Source organism: Zea mays, chromosome 9 (genome assembly GCF_902167145.1).
Source record: "Zea mays cultivar B73 chromosome 9, Zm-B73-REFERENCE-NAM-5.0, whole genome shotgun sequence".
Lineage (NCBI taxonomy): Eukaryota > Viridiplantae > Streptophyta > Magnoliopsida > Poales > Poaceae > Zea > Zea mays.
The window spans coordinates 92,588,240-92,603,197 of record NC_050104.1 but is presented as its reverse complement, the minus strand read 5'-3'; the positions used below and the strand labels follow the sequence as shown (position 1 = coordinate 92,603,197).

Sequence of the window (14,958 nt, the reverse complement as noted above, 5' to 3'; positions counted from 1 at the left end):
GTATTCTAAGTCTGTGGGCAAGATAGCCTCGGCCCCATATACTAGAAAGAACGGCGAGAAACCCGTGGCTCGGCTCGGCGTTGTCCTCAGACTCCAGACTACCGAGGGTAGCTCCTTCATCCACCGCTTGCCGAACTTGTTGAGGTCGTTGTAGATCCTCGGTTTAAGTCCCTGCAGAAGCATACCGTTGGCACGCTCCACCTGCCCATTCGTCATGGGGTGAGCTACGACGGCCCAGTCCACACGGATGTGGTGGTCCTCGCAGAAGTCCAGGAACTTCTTCCCAGTGAACTGGGTGCCATTGTCGGTGATGATGGAGTTTGGGACCCCAAAGCGATGGATGATGTTGGTGAAGAACGCCACCGCCTGCTCGGACCTGATGCTGGTTAGGGGTTGGACCTCGATCCCCTTGGAGAATTTGTCGATGGCGACCAGCAGGTGCGAGAAGCCCCCGGGTGCCTTCTGCAAGGGACCGACGAGGTCCAGACCCCACACAGCAAACGACCAGGTGATGGGTATTGTCTGCAGGGCCTGAGCGGGCAAGTGTGTCTGTCTCGCGTAGAATTGACACCCTTGGGAAGAGCGCATAATCCTAGTGGCGTCGGCCACCACGGTCGGCCAATAGAAGCCTTGTCGGAAGGCGTTCCCAACGAGGGCTCGAGGTGCCGCATGGTGACCGCAAGCCCCCGAGTGTATTTCTTGCAATAGCTCCTGTCCTTCGGTGATGGATATGCATCGTTGGAGAATGCCTGAGGGGTTGCGGTGGTAGAGCTCCTTTTCATCACCTAGTAAGACGATCGACTTGGCGCACCGCGCCAGTCGCCGAGCTTCGGCCTTGTCGAGGGGTAGTTCTCCTCGGTGGAGATATTGCAGGTACAGGGTCTGCCAGTTTCGATTAGGTGTGACCCCATTCCACTCTCCTTCGACGCGTAATGCCTCATCCTCGGCGGCCGAGGATACCTCGGGCTGGGCTGAGGCCTCCTCGGGCTCGGGCGTGTCGTCGGTCTTGACGGAGGGTTGATGTATGTCTCTGGAGAAGACGTCCGGGGGAACCGTTGTCTGCCCCGAGGCTATCTTAGCCAACTCATTCGTAGTCTTGTTGTACCGTCAAGCGACGTGGTTGAGCTCCAGCCCGTAGAACTTGTCTTCTAGGCGTCGAACTTCGTCGCAGTAGGCCTCCATCTTCTGGTCGCGGCAGTGAGAGTTCTTCATGACTTGGTCAATGACAAGCTGCGAATCGTCATGAGCGTCGAGGCGCCGAACCCCTAGCTCGATGGCGATGCGCAACCCATTAACCAGATCCTCGTACTCGGCCACGTTGTTTGACGCCGGGAAATGGAGGCGCAGCACGTAGCGGAGATGTTTCCCGAGGGGTGAGATGAACAGCAGGCCAGCACCTGCTCCTGTTTTCATCAGTGACCCATCAAAGTACATGGTTCAGAGTTCTGGTTGGATCGGAGCTGTTGGCAATTGGGTGTCGACCCATTCCGCCAGGAAATCCGCCAAGACTTGGGACTTGATGGCCTTCCGAGGAGCGAACGAGATTGTTTTGCCCATGAGCTCCACCGCCCACTTTGCTATCCTACCCGAGGCCTCTCGGCACTGGATGATCTCCCCCAGGGGGAAAGATGACACCACAGTCACCGGATGGGACTTGAAGTAGTGTCGCAACTTTCGCCGCGTCAGAATTACTGCGTACATTAGCTTCTGAATTTGCGGGTAACGGATCTTGGTCTCGGATAGCACTTCACTGATGAAGTAGACCGACCTCTGGACGAGCAGTGCATGCCCTTCTTCTCGTCTCTCGACTACGATCGCGGCGCTGACCACCTGAGTGGTTGCGGCTACATAGATCAAGAGGGCTTCTCCCGCAGCGGGGGGGCACCAAGATGGGCGCGTTTGTAAGGAGCGCCTTTAAGTTTCCGAGGGCTTCCTCGGCCTTGGGGGTCCAAGTGAAGCGCTCGGTCTTCCTTAAGAGGCGGTACAAGGGTAGGCCTTTTTCGCCGAGGCGTGAGATGAAGCGACTCAGAGCCGCAAGGCATCCATAACCCTTTGTACTCCTTTCAAATATTTGATAGGCCCCATGTTGGTGACGTCCGCGATTTTCTCTGGGTTGGCCTCGATGCCCCGCTCAGAGACGATGAACCCCAGGAGCATGCCTCGGGGGACTCCGATGACACACTTCTCGAGATTGAGTTTCACGCCCTTCGCTCTCGGACACTTGAATGTCGTTTCAAGGTCAGAGAGGAGGTCGGAGGCTTTCCTCGTCTTGACTACGATGTCATCGACGTAAGCCTCGACCGTTCGGCCGATGTGCTCTCCGAACACGTGGTTCATGCACCTTTGGTATGTCGCACCTGCATTCCTCAAGCCAAATGGCATAGTAGTATAGCAGTACATGCCAAAAGGTGTGATGAAAGAAGTCGCGAGCTGGTCGGACTCTTTCATCTTGATTTGGTGACAGCCTGAATAGGCGTCGAGGAATGACAGGGTTTCACACCCAGCAGTGGAGTCCACAATTTGATCGATGCGAGGCAGAGGGTAGGGAACCTTCGGACATGCTTTGTTTAGACTAGTGTAGTCTACGCACATCATCCATTTCCCACCTTTCTTTTTCACAAGCACAGGGTTGGCTAACCATTCAGGATGGAATACCTCTTTGATGAACCCTACAGCCATCAGCTTGTGGATCTCCTCGCCTATGGCTCTGCGCTTTTCTTCGTCGAAATGGCGCAGAGGCTCCTTCACGGGTCGGGCACCGGCTCGGGTATCCAGTGAGTGCTCGGCGACATCCCTCGATATGCCAGGCATGTCCGAGAGACTCCACGCAAAAACTTTGGCGTTTGCGCGGAGAAAGTCGACGAGCACTGCTTCCTATTTGGGGTCGAGCTCGGAGCCGATCTGGACTTGCCTGCAGGCGTCGTTGCTGGGGTCGAGAGGGACGGACTTAACCGCCTCTACTGGCTCGAAGTTGTCGGCGTGGCGCTTCGCATCAGGCACCTCCTTGGAGAGGCACTCTAGGTCGGCGATGAGGGCCTCGGACTCTGCGAGGGCCTCAGCGTACTCCGTGCACTCCACGTCGCATTTGTACGCGTGTCGGTACGTGGATCCGACGGTGATGACCCCGTTGGGGCCCGACATCTTGAGCTTGAGGTAGGTGTAGTTGGGGACGGCCATGAACTTGGTGTAGCACGGTCTCCCCAGCACCACATGGTAGGTTCCTCGGAACCCGACCACCTCGAACGTGAGAGTTTCCTTTCGGAAGTTGGAGGGATTTCCGAAGCAGACGGGCAGATCGAGTTGTCCAAGGGGCAGGACACGCTTCCCGGGGATGATCCCATGAAAGGGTGCCGCACCGGGCCGGATCGTGGACAGATCGATCTCCAAGAGCCCGAGGGTCTCGGCGTAGATGATGTTGAGGCTCCTGCCTCCGTCCATGAGGACCTTGGTGAGCCTAGTGTTGCCGATGACGGGGTCGACGACAAGCGGGTACTTTCCTAGGCTCGGCAAGCAGTCGGGGTGGTCGCCTTGGTCGAAGGTGATGGGCTTGTCGGACCAGTCTAGGTAGACTGGCGCCGCCACCTTTACAGAGCAGATCTCCCGGCGCTCCTGCTTGCGGTGCCGAGCCGAAGCGTTCGCCACTCGCCCACCGTAGATCATGAAACAGTCGTGGACCTCGGGGAACTCCTCTGCCTTGTCGCTCTCCTTCTTGTCGTTGTCTTGGCCTTTGCCACCTTATGCCGGGGGCCCGGCCTTATGGAAGTAGCGCCGAAGCATGACACATTCAACAAGGGTGTGCTTGACGGGGCCCTGGTGATAGGGGCACGACTCCTTGAGCATCTTGTCGAACAGGTTGGCCCCTCCAGGAGGCTTCCGAGGGTTTCTGTGCTCGACAGCAGCGACGAGATCCGCATCAGCGGCGTCGCGCTTCGCTTGCGCCTTCTTCTTGGCCTTCTTCTTTGTGCCGCGCTGGGCGGACGCCTCAAGGATGTCTTCCTGCTGGCGTCCCTGAGGCTGCTTGTCCTTCCGGAAGATGGCTTCGACCGCCTCCTGACCAAAGGCGAACTTGGTGGCGATGTCCATCAACTCGCTCGCCTTGGTGGGAGTCTTGCGACCCAGTTTGCTCACCAGGTCGCGACAAGTGGTGCCGGCGAGGAACGCCCCAATGACATCCGAGTCGGTGATGTTGGGCAGCTCGGTGCGCTGCTTCGAAAACCGCCGGATGTACTCTCGCAGGGATTCCCCTGGCTGCTGGCGGCAGCTTCGGAGATCCCAAGAGTTCCCAGGGCGCACGTACGTGCCCTGGAAGTTTCCAGCGAAGGCTTTGACCAGGTCGTCCTAGTTGGAGATCTGCGCAGGAGGCAGACGCTCCAGCCAGGCCCAGGCGGCGTCGGAGAGGAACAGGGGGAGGTTGCGGATGATGAGGTTGTCATCGTCCGTTCCACCCAGCTGGCAGGCCAGCCGGTAGTCCTCAAGCCACAGTTCCGGCCTTATTTCCCCCGAGTACTTGGTGATAGTAGTCGGGGCTTGGAACCGGGTCGGGAACGACGCCCGTCATATGGCCCGGCCGAAGGCTTGCAGACCTAGTGGTTCGGGTGAGGAACTCCGATCCTCCCCGCTGTCGTAGCGTCCCTCACGCCTGGGGTGGTAGCCTCGGCACACCTTCTCGTCGAGGCGGGCTCGACGGTCGCGGTAGTGGTGCTCGTTGCCGAGGCAACCCGGGGCTACAGGTGTTGCGTCCCGCGTGCGCCCGGTGTGGACCGAGGCTTCCCGGATGAATCGGGAAGTCGCTGCGCGATGCTCCGGGGGCACCCTTGCCTTCAGGAGGCAGAGCTCTCGGCCCGTCGGACCGCGACGTCCTCCAGGAGATTCTTGAGTTCTCCCTGGATACGCCGCCCCTTGGTGATGGATGGCTCCGACATCGCTCGGAGCAATATTGTCGCTGCAGCCAGATTCTGGCCGACCCCACTGGAGGCCGGGGGCAGCCTTGCCCTGGCATCGTTAGCGATACGGCGCTGGACGTCCCGGGCCTGATGATGTGCTTCTCCGGCGAGTGCTCGACCTACCCACTCCTGCTCGATGTTTTGCCGGAGCTGCACAAGTTGTCATGCTTCCTCGTTGAGCTTGGCCTGCATCTCGCGGATATGCTCGAGCTGTGTGTCCTGACCCCCCGCAAGGACTGGGACCACAGCTAGCTCCCGCAGGATGTCAACGCGAGGCGCAGGCCCAGGGGGATCGTCATCCTCTGGCATACCAAGGTGGTTGCCTTCGTCGTGACCCCCTAGATCGATGTGGAAACATTCGCGACTTGGGCCACAACACTCGTCGTCAAGGCTGTGGCCATCATTGGAGCAATCGGAGAGGCAGTAGTCACATGCGGTCATGAAGTCTCGCACGGCACTGAGATTACCAAGCCCGGAGAAATCCCAACCAGAGTCGGGCTCGTCTTCTTCCTCGGAACTCGGGGGACCGTAGGTCGAGACGGCCGTCAGTCGGTCCCAGGTTGACCACATATGGTACCCCGGAAGGTTAGGATATGCCTTTATGAAAGCGCTCACCGAAGCAGGGTCGCTTGGTGGATCGAAGCTGAATCTAAAAGGCACAGGGTGGAAAACGGACGATACCTTTTGATCGATGGAGGGTGACGAAGTCGCGTCGGGGATGAACTGCACTGTTATCTCAGGTACGAAGCTAACGCCCAGCAAGTCCTCCGCGAGAGTGCTGGCGTCATCTGTCCGCTTGGGGTTGGCACGTTGCGGGGAAGCGACGCTCGTCGTCGTCTCAGGCGCGAGGACAATGCCCGACATGTCCCCCGCTGGGGTGCCAGCGTCGTTGACTCGCTCGACAGCCGACGAGGTGCCGCCTCCTGCCTGGCCACGGTTGCCCCGCCTCGTTCTCCTGCGGCGAGGAAGGCGACGGGACAAACCCGGATGCTGCTCTTCCGCCATGGGGGGAAGACGTCGTCGAGTCCGCCGCCGTCGGGCGAGCTGACGACCGTCGTTGTCGCCGCCGCGCTGCGGGGGAAGGAGTACCATGTCGTAGCTGCCGTCGAGGGACATGAACTCGAGGCTCCCGAAACGGAGCAACGTCCCGGGCTGAAGAGGTTGCTGGAGACTACCCATCTGGAACTCAACGGGAAGTTGTTCGTCAACACGCAGCAGGCCTCTACCTGGCGCGCCAACTGTCGGCGTTTCGACCCCGGGGGGTCCCTGGACCGACGAGTAAAATTGTCGCTGCGTGTCCCAGCCCAGATGGGTTGGCGCGAGATGGAACACAAGGGGGGAAACGCGACTCGTGTTATCCTGCGCCAGGGGATGCGCTCATAGTAGGGGTTACAAGCGCTCGCGAGAGAGAGAGGGTGAGCCTGTTCGTCAGCCCGTTCTCCCGCGCGACCCTCTCGCATGAAGGCCCTGGACCTTCCTTTTATAGATGCAAGGAGAGGGTCCAGGTGTACAATGGGGGTGTAGCTATGCGCTAACGTGTCCGACAGAGAGGTGCCTGAGTGTTGTGTACATGCCAACGTGGCTGTCGGAGAGGTGCTAGAGCCCTGCGTACGCGGTATCGTGGCCGTCGGAGGAGCGCTCGAGCCCTGTAGAAGCACAGCTGTCGGGGCTGCTGGGACCTTGCTGACGTCTCCTTGCTTCCGTAGGGGGCTGAGAACCGCCGTCGTCATGGATGCACGCGGGGGGCCATCATTACTTGTTACCGGGGTGAACCTGGATGGGACGCCGGTCTTGTTCCCCCGTAGCCTGAGCTAGCTAGGGGTAGGGTAACGATGCATCCTCCGTGGCACGATCGGTCCGAGCCCAAGGTCGGGCGAGGCGGAGACTCCTCCTGAGGCCGAGGCCGGGGTCGAGCGAGGACGCGATTCCTTCTAAGGTCGAGGTTGAGGCCGAGCCCTGGGGTCGGGCGAGGCGGAGACCACCTTCCGAGTCCGAGGTTGAGGCCGAGCCCTAGGGTCGGGCGAGGCGGAGACCACCTTCCGAGGCCGAGGCGGGGGCCGAGCCCTGAGGTCGGGCGAGGCGGAGACCTCCTCCTGAGGCCGAGGCCCAAGGTCGGGTGAGGCGGAGCTTCCTGTTGCGCCTGAGGCTGAACTTAGCTGTTGTCAGCCTCACCCTAGCGGGTGGCACAACAGTCGGAGAGGGGCGAGCGACGCTGTTTTCCTGTCAGGTCGGTCAGTGGAAGGGCGAAGTGACTGCGGTCACTTCGACCTTGTCGACTGAGGCACGTGTGTCAGGATAAGGTGTCAGGCGATCCTCGCATTAAATGCGCCTGCGATACGGTCGGTTGGTGAGGCGATTTGGCCAAGGTTGCTTCACTACGAAGCCTGCCCGAGCTGGGCTTCGGGCGAGTCGAGGGTGCGCCCGTTGCTTGAGGAGGCCCTCGGGCGAGGCGAGAATCCGTCTGGGACTACTGTTCCCGCCCGAGGCTGGGCTCGGGCGAGGCGAGATCGCGTCCCTTGAGTAGACGAAGCCTTGACCTGAATCGTGCCCATCAGTCTCTGCAGCTTGTGCTGATGGTGGTTACCAGCCGTGTTTAGGAGTGTTGGGAGTACCCCTAATTACGATACCCGACAACTATAAATAGGGGAACAGTGCCATGCATTTGTGAGATTGCTGAAGCTCAGAATACCGATCTGCTCCGCCTCAGAAGATACCTTCGAGCTCTCATTCGCATAAAGTCGAAGAGATCAGAAACGAGTAACCAACATTGGCGCCCACCTACTGTGAACTCACAACGACCACAAGAGGCTTCATCATGCCTCCAAAGGAAACATTTGGGGTTGTCCTCACTCCCCTGGATCCTAACCAAGAAGAAGAGGCGCTTCTTCGAGAAACATCGTGTTGGAGTTGATGTTGGAGTTTTCTCCTTCGAACTTGATGCAGATTCTACAGATTGTTGTCGTTGATGTTGGAGTTTTCTCCTCATGCCCCCATGCCGAATTGATCTACCTTTTTGGCGAGTATTCCAGCTATCTTGTTGGAGTTGTTCATGCTGACCAGACTGAGGGAGACTTAACCGGTCTTGTACTTGTGGGGTTAACCTGTTAAACACATATGCTTGTTGCGTCCCTCCAAGCGAGATGTGGTGGCAACCTGTAAGGGTATGACAGTATGTCCCATATTTGATTTGGGACATATGGTGTGGGCGTGTATATATAAGGGTATGAGAATTGAGGTGGGTATGTCATGGGTGGATATTGGGGTGGATGCGACCATGGTGGTATTTGTGGTGTCAATTGGACAACATATTGAACTGATTTATTCAGCTTCGTTTGGTGGAATGGTCTAATTGTTTTTGCTGGCTTTTCATGACTAGGTGAGCGAGGTCGCTTCTCTGGGCGACCGACTCTCTTGTTGACATACTAACTTTATGGTTTATAATCCGTATTATCAGAATTCCTTTACAGATGCATTCGTGTAATTTCCTTTCTCTTAATAAAAAACAGATTATATTCTCGGACCGCAAAAAAGGTTCAGTCGGCCATCGTCTCGGGACCCAACTGTTTTTAGAGGATTGCATATTTGACAATCGTGGAGCAACACTCGAACGAGCCATCTTAGTACTATATCCGTTCTTGAATATTTGTCATCCGCTAATTAATTTTTTACTAAAACATGATAAATAATAAAAAGAACGGAGGGTGTACTTGCTTGTAACCTTTTTGATCAACCGCTGAAAACTAAGCTGACCGAAGAAAATCTAGGGTGCTTCTGAGCAATACCTGTAATCTTCCCGGCTAGAAACTTCTGCTCACGTTTCAAGGCGTACGTGCTTGATTCTTCTTTTTTTTTCAGGTCGCAACTGCAGAAACTCAGTTGTGAGTGGCCCCACCTGCTTTCACTGAAATTTCTGGCGTGTAGCTAGCGTAGTGTAGTTCTCAATATTCTGACAACGTTCCAGTTTTCTTTTGTTTTTGATTTCAGACCAGGGTTCAGAGCTCTGCCGCAAGGAAAAGGAACCCTAATATAATAACTCGCCGATGCCGACACGAACGACTGCTTGGATGGGGGAAACGGATGTCCAACTGAGAACCACTTCAATTCTCGTCTAGATCACCGTCAGAACACGATGGAGTGGAGTCCCGGGCAACCGCTGTCCGCTGGGCAGGGGCAACCACTTTCGTCTCGTCCGCACATGCACGGCGAAGAGAGGACTCCTGTTGATTCATTCATTCACTTGTGTGCCAAGACACTTTTGCAGAGTCCACGTTTTAAGTGCACATGATTCGTGCATTGCCGTATTTGAATAGTGTAGTAGTCACATACGGTCCTTACGGATGATTCTGTTTACGGACCATATATAAAGATAGAAAAACAAATAATACGCGACAGTACTATTATTTGAGAAAGTTGCTTATCTGACACCGGGAAAAAAACTGTGCGTTCCTTTCAGTCCTGAAAATAAAAAAAAAATCATTCTTCCCTACTCAGGTTGAAATTTCTAAAAGCAAACAAAGGAAGCACTACTCTTCTATAAATAATAGGATAAGGAATTTTCTTATGTTATTTTTGTCTCCAGGATCTGCTCAGCTCAGCAACAGGAAGCATCGTATGCATGGCCAGCCAGCCCAGGCCCGCTCTCCATACCCGGCTGCCACGCACTCACCGACCCCACGCTCTCCAAACGGGTTAAAAGGTCGCGGTGGACAACGCCCGGTGCGGGTGTCAGTGCCAGCGCCAGCGGAGAAAAGAAACAGAGTTCGACCGGCCCCGCCCCGCCCCGCCCGGCCGCCCCCACCGCAGCGCCCGCGAAGCCGCCAAACACCACCACCTATCCGCCAGAAGCCTCTTCCTCCCTCGCTCTCCCCCATCGGCGCGCTGCCAATGGCCGCGTGGTGAAGCGCACCCGACGGAAGAAGCACGCACCAACACCCAAGCCCCCTGTGCCCTCGCCGTCGCCGCCCGCGCAAGGTTCGTTCCCTTGCGCGTCCCTTCCCGGCCCGCCCGCCCGCATTCCGTGTGCCTTTTGTCATAAGTTCGTAGTGGGGTTGAGTCTATTCCTGGTCGGATTGTCTGGGCGCGGCCGCCATGTGGCTATTCCACCGGATAAGCTGTAGCTATTTCTGGGCGCTTCGCTGTTCGGCCTGCTAGCGTCCGGGCCGTGACAGCTGGGGTGAATCGCGGGAGTTCAGGGTCCTTGCCCCGGCTGGATCTCGAGTTCAGGAAACCTTGCGCCCCTCTTCCTTCTCGTTTACGCCGCTAGATTTGGGTTGCTGCCGCTTATTTTCTTGGGTGAGTTTTTCTTCTCTTTTCATTTGGGTTGTTTGCTGTATTTGACAGCGGGTTGGTTTGACCGTCGTTTTGTCCCTGCACTTCCTCGCAAGCTCTGGCCATTTCTACCCGTGATGCGCCTGTAGTGTGCGGCAAATCTTGCTTTTTTTGGGTTGCTTAAATTGAGTAAACGGGCAGTTTTCTTGTTTGATTTTGTGCTTTATGTTGATGCTAATGCTGTTCTCGTGCTGAACCAGATTGAGATCCCGGATTCAGACAGGTGCTACCATTCGATTTGATTTGGCGCGGAGCACTTTCCTATGGCCGCCTCCATCGCGGCCTCGTCCTTCTTTCCAGGGTCACCGGCGCCGGCCGCTCCTAAGAACGGCCTTGGGGAGCGCCCAGAGAGCCTGGACGTCCGCGGCGTTGCGGCGAAGCCGGGAGCCTCGTCTAGTGCCGTGAGGGCGAGCAAGACGCGCGCCCACGCTGCGGTCCCCAAGATGAACGGTGGGGGCAAGTCCGCGGTGGCGGATGGGGAGCACGAAACCGTACCTTCTTCGGTGCCGAAGACTTTCTACAACCAGCTTCCCGACTGGAGCATGCTCCTTGCGGCCATCACCACCATCTTCTTGGCCGCAGAGAAGCAGTGGACGATGCTTGACTGGAAGCCTAGGAGGCCTGACATGCTCACTGACACGTTTGGGTTTGGCCGGATCATACATGATGGGCTCATGTTCAGGCAGAACTTCTCCATTAGGTCCTATGAGATTGGGGCAGATAGGACGGCATCTATAGAGACGCTGATGAACCATTTGCAGGTAAAATGATTTGTTAATTTTGAGGTGTGAGATTTTGTAGCTGAGGATTGGACGATGAAAAAGTTTGGATTTGATCCAGGAAACGGCACTCAATCATGTGAAGACCGCTGGGCTGCTAGGTGATGGATTTGGCTCCACACCAGAGATGAGTAAACGAAACTTGTTCTGGGTGGTTAGCCAAATGCAGGCCATCATCGAGCGTTATCCATGCTGGTATGATTTCCATCATCGCATGATCTTGTTCAGTTTTCTTATCGTGATTTGAGCTTGAAATAAGTAACACCCATGTGGTTACTTGTGGAGACATGGAATTAATAATGATTATGGCTTGTTTCCTCAGTGCTGGGTATTGAGTGATTAGTTGAATGGGGTTTTCAAGTTGTTCAGCAATAAATGTGAAAGGAAATCTCCTTGTTTTTTTTGCGCTGTTTGGCAATAACTTGGAGGATCATATGTAGTTTTTTAGCACAAGGAGCCTATATAGTTGTATGTCGCTGTGGGCAGTTTGCAAACCTCTATTATTGATGCAGATACACTCATTAAACCTCTTGAAGCCTTGATACATTTTCCTATGGCAACTAACAGATACTAGAAACTTTATCTTCTATGAACTGAAAGTGATCCCTCATCATCTGGGTTCTATTGTTATGTGTCCTAAGTCGCTCCTCTATTCTGCTGCAGGGGTGATACTGTTGAAGTAGATACATGGGTTAGTGCTAATGGTAAAAATGGAATGCGTAGGGATTGGCATATACGCGATCCTATAACAGGCCTCACGATACTGAAGGCAACAAGGTTGAAATCTCTGCCACACTGATATATCTATATCATTAATCAGTTTTATTATCAGTTTATTTCTGCTAACTGCCATATTACGATTTACACTGCATTCATATTTTCTCTGCTTGAAGTACATGTAAGTTATACGGAACACCCTGTCACATTTTTTTTTTCTAATTTATGTCTTTGTGCAGTAAATGGGTTATGATGAACAAACTCACTAGGAAGCTTGCAAGAATTCCAGATGAAGTGCGGACTGAAATAGAGCCATACTTTTTTGAGCATTCTGCTATTGTTGACGAAGACAACCGCAAGCTTCCAAAACTGCCAGAGGGACAAAGCACGTCTGTAGCTAAATATGTGAGGACAGGCCTGACTGTAAGTAACTGAATTAATATTTAGATTAAATTGCTAGTATGTTCATATAGTTATTTTTTCCTTTGCTGTTTTATATATTTTTTGGGTCTGTTTTGTGCAGCCTCGTTGGGCTGATCTTGATATAAATCAGCATGTCAATAATGTTAAATACATTGCGTGGATTCTTGAGGTAATTTTCTTACTGATGATATGCAAATCATTATTCTACTCCTTACTTCAGTATTTCTTGTTTAGAGACTGAAATAGGTAACCTTCATGACCAGCTAATTTAGTACTTGTGCTTTATTTGAACTGTTTTATTCCACACTTGAGTACTCTGACTCGAATCATTTTCGTTCAAATTGTATTTTATCCCAATTTGAGGCCGCCTAATGTTATGTTGGGTATTCCATCCTGGTCTCTTTTGTGCAACTGACAATCATGTGCAAACAGAAACCAATTACTTCTCTATCCTGTATATCTGCTGCCCAGTCCCCATCTGCCTGCAGACGATACTGACCATCGGAATGTGGGTGCCTGGTTGGGTTGGGGGGTTGCCTATTCTGTCATTGGTAATTATTAGTGGCTTAGAGCCCACTTATATTCCTTCGATTAGCAAATACAATGGCGCTCATCTCATGATATATAATATTTGTTTAGAAGGTATCTTTTCTTTTAAGTTATTCATGACAACGAGCACAAGTTGGATACGCAATGCATCTCCTGAGATTTTAGTATATTTGGTTGGTCACCTAGGTACCTAACAATGTCGCTGACGCGTGTTGCTTTCGTGCAAGAGCAGCCTGTGTACAAGTCAATTTAGTTTTTCTTTGCTCTAAACTACAGAGAAATAAGATGCGGTAGAGATAATTCTTATATTTGCTTGATTGATGATATGCCATGTGTTGTTGGCTGGTCCTTCATGTATGTATTGTCGGCTACGAGTTCGGAGACAGTTATCATTTGGTTTTTCTTACTGCTTCATTAATTGGCAGCTCTTCTACCCTATATTAATGTGTGTGTGTGTTGGAGAAGGGGGGGGGGGGGGGTAGCTCTGCTATTTGGTCAACTGATTCTAAACCCAACTGGGTCGAATAAAATCGAGAAAAATGAGACATATTAGCATACTAACAAAGTAACAAGTCCCTTGTATAGAAGGACTTCTGCCCACATCTGCAGTTAACATTACTTTTATCTTTGCTTCAGAGTGCACCCATCTCTATTCTTGAGAATCATGAGCTGGCGAGCATTGTGCTGGATTACAAAAGGGAGTGTGGCCGGGATAGTGTGCTGCAATCACACACCTCTGTGCACACGGATTGCAACAGTGAGTCTGGAGAAACAACCTTGCACTGTGAGCATGTGCTGAGCCTTGAATCAGGTCCGACCATGGTGAAGGCCCGGACCATGTGGAGGCCTAAGAGAACCAAGGCCCAAGAAACAGTTGTTCCATCTTCAATTTGAATTGTGTGAGACGTTCGGGATGGTGATTTTGGCAACAAACTACTACTATTTGGCAAAAAGATCAGAATGGTTACTAGCGTCCTCTATTGGAAGCAAGTCACACAGGGCGAGACCTAAACTAATTTAATTATGAAGTGTGAACAATAGAGGAGATATAAATAGTGTGAACAATGGACTGGAAGAGACAGAAGCGGGGGGAGATCGAAGACAAGGGAGGCCTCATGTGCATGACAATCTTCGGTCGCACAAATGGGTGTTGTAAGTATTGATCTGTAAGCTACAAATGTATGAAGGGGAGTGAGTGCTTCCCATACATGTTCCTTCTGGGGCTATGTCCATATGCTATAAGCCCCTCGAAAACATTGTCGCAGCCATATATTCATGCAGAGGATTTTAATCTCGTACGTATATTGTATTTGCTGATATTAAGATTGATATTATTACTACTTTTCTCCAGGCTGCCAAAGCGTTTTGAAACTTGGACAGATATTGAAATTGTGCATCTTGTCATTTACTTTGACTTGCATAACAGTTGTTTGAACCTTGAACTGTAGACAGCTTGGCGTGAGCGATGACAAGTTGACATGTCTATCATGCTTTCTAATTTGTAGACTAGAAGTTGACTGACGAGAAAGGAGAACAATCTGAATTTTACATCCGATTGCCTTCCGGAATCTTCACCTACGAATGGCTGAATTTTAGCTCTGGGCGCTGCTCGAAGACCAGGCATATATATCTATACTATACTTAAAGCACCAGTTTCAACGGTCGTCATGCGTCTTTTTTTTACAAATAACCCTTCACACCTAATTCAAATTAATATAGATGTCAAACGACGTCCGACACGGGCTAGATGCACGCGGGCCATCTATGGCACAGGCACGTCATGCCGGCCTCCTAACTGTGTTGGGTCAGCCCGTTAGCCCGTCGATCTATTTAATTAAATCTGCGTAACGACGTCCGACATGGGCCACAACTATGACACAGGCACGTCATGCCGGCCTGCTAACTGTGTCGGATCAGCCCGTTAGCCCGTCGATCTATTTTATTAAATCAGCGTAACGACGCCCGACATGGGCCACAACTATGGCACAGACACGTCATGCCGGCTTGCTAACTGTATCGGGCCAGCCCGTTAGTCCGCCGATCCATTTAATTAAATCAGCGTAAAATGTTAAAAAACGGTGCATGGGGTGGGATTCAAACCCATGCCCTGATGGAAGAAGGGCGGAAGACACTGGGTGAAACTGTCTAACTAGTAGAACATCACGGTAAGATGTTTTTAATATTGAATATAAATTGTATATAGGTATATACGTTCTTTT

At 52.8% G+C, this 14,958-nt stretch overlaps 1 protein-coding gene across 2 annotated transcripts; it reads left to right on the top strand.

Annotated features, from left to right (window-relative positions):
- Positions 1–9,795: 9,795 nt before the first annotated feature.
- On the top strand, positions 9,796–14,128 carry LOC100281497 (myristoyl-acyl carrier protein thioesterase). Of its 2 annotated transcripts, none has more exons than NM_001368019.1 (7): positions 9,796–9,914; positions 10,472–11,032; positions 11,112–11,245; positions 11,714–11,827; positions 12,007–12,190; positions 12,291–12,359; positions 13,376–14,128. In NM_001368019.1, the coding sequence occupies exons 2-7, from the start codon at positions 10,535–10,537 to the stop codon at positions 13,631–13,633; spliced, it is 1,257 nt and encodes a 418-aa protein (NP_001354948.1). In that variant the 5' UTR covers positions 9,796–9,914; positions 10,472–10,534; the 3' UTR covers positions 13,634–14,128. The 2 variants fall into 2 exon arrangements, with proteins under 2 accessions (NP_001354948.1, XP_008658570.1); XM_008660348.4 differs by having other exon boundaries at positions 9,900–10,235; positions 13,376–14,112.
- Positions 14,129–14,958: the final 830 nt, after the last annotated feature.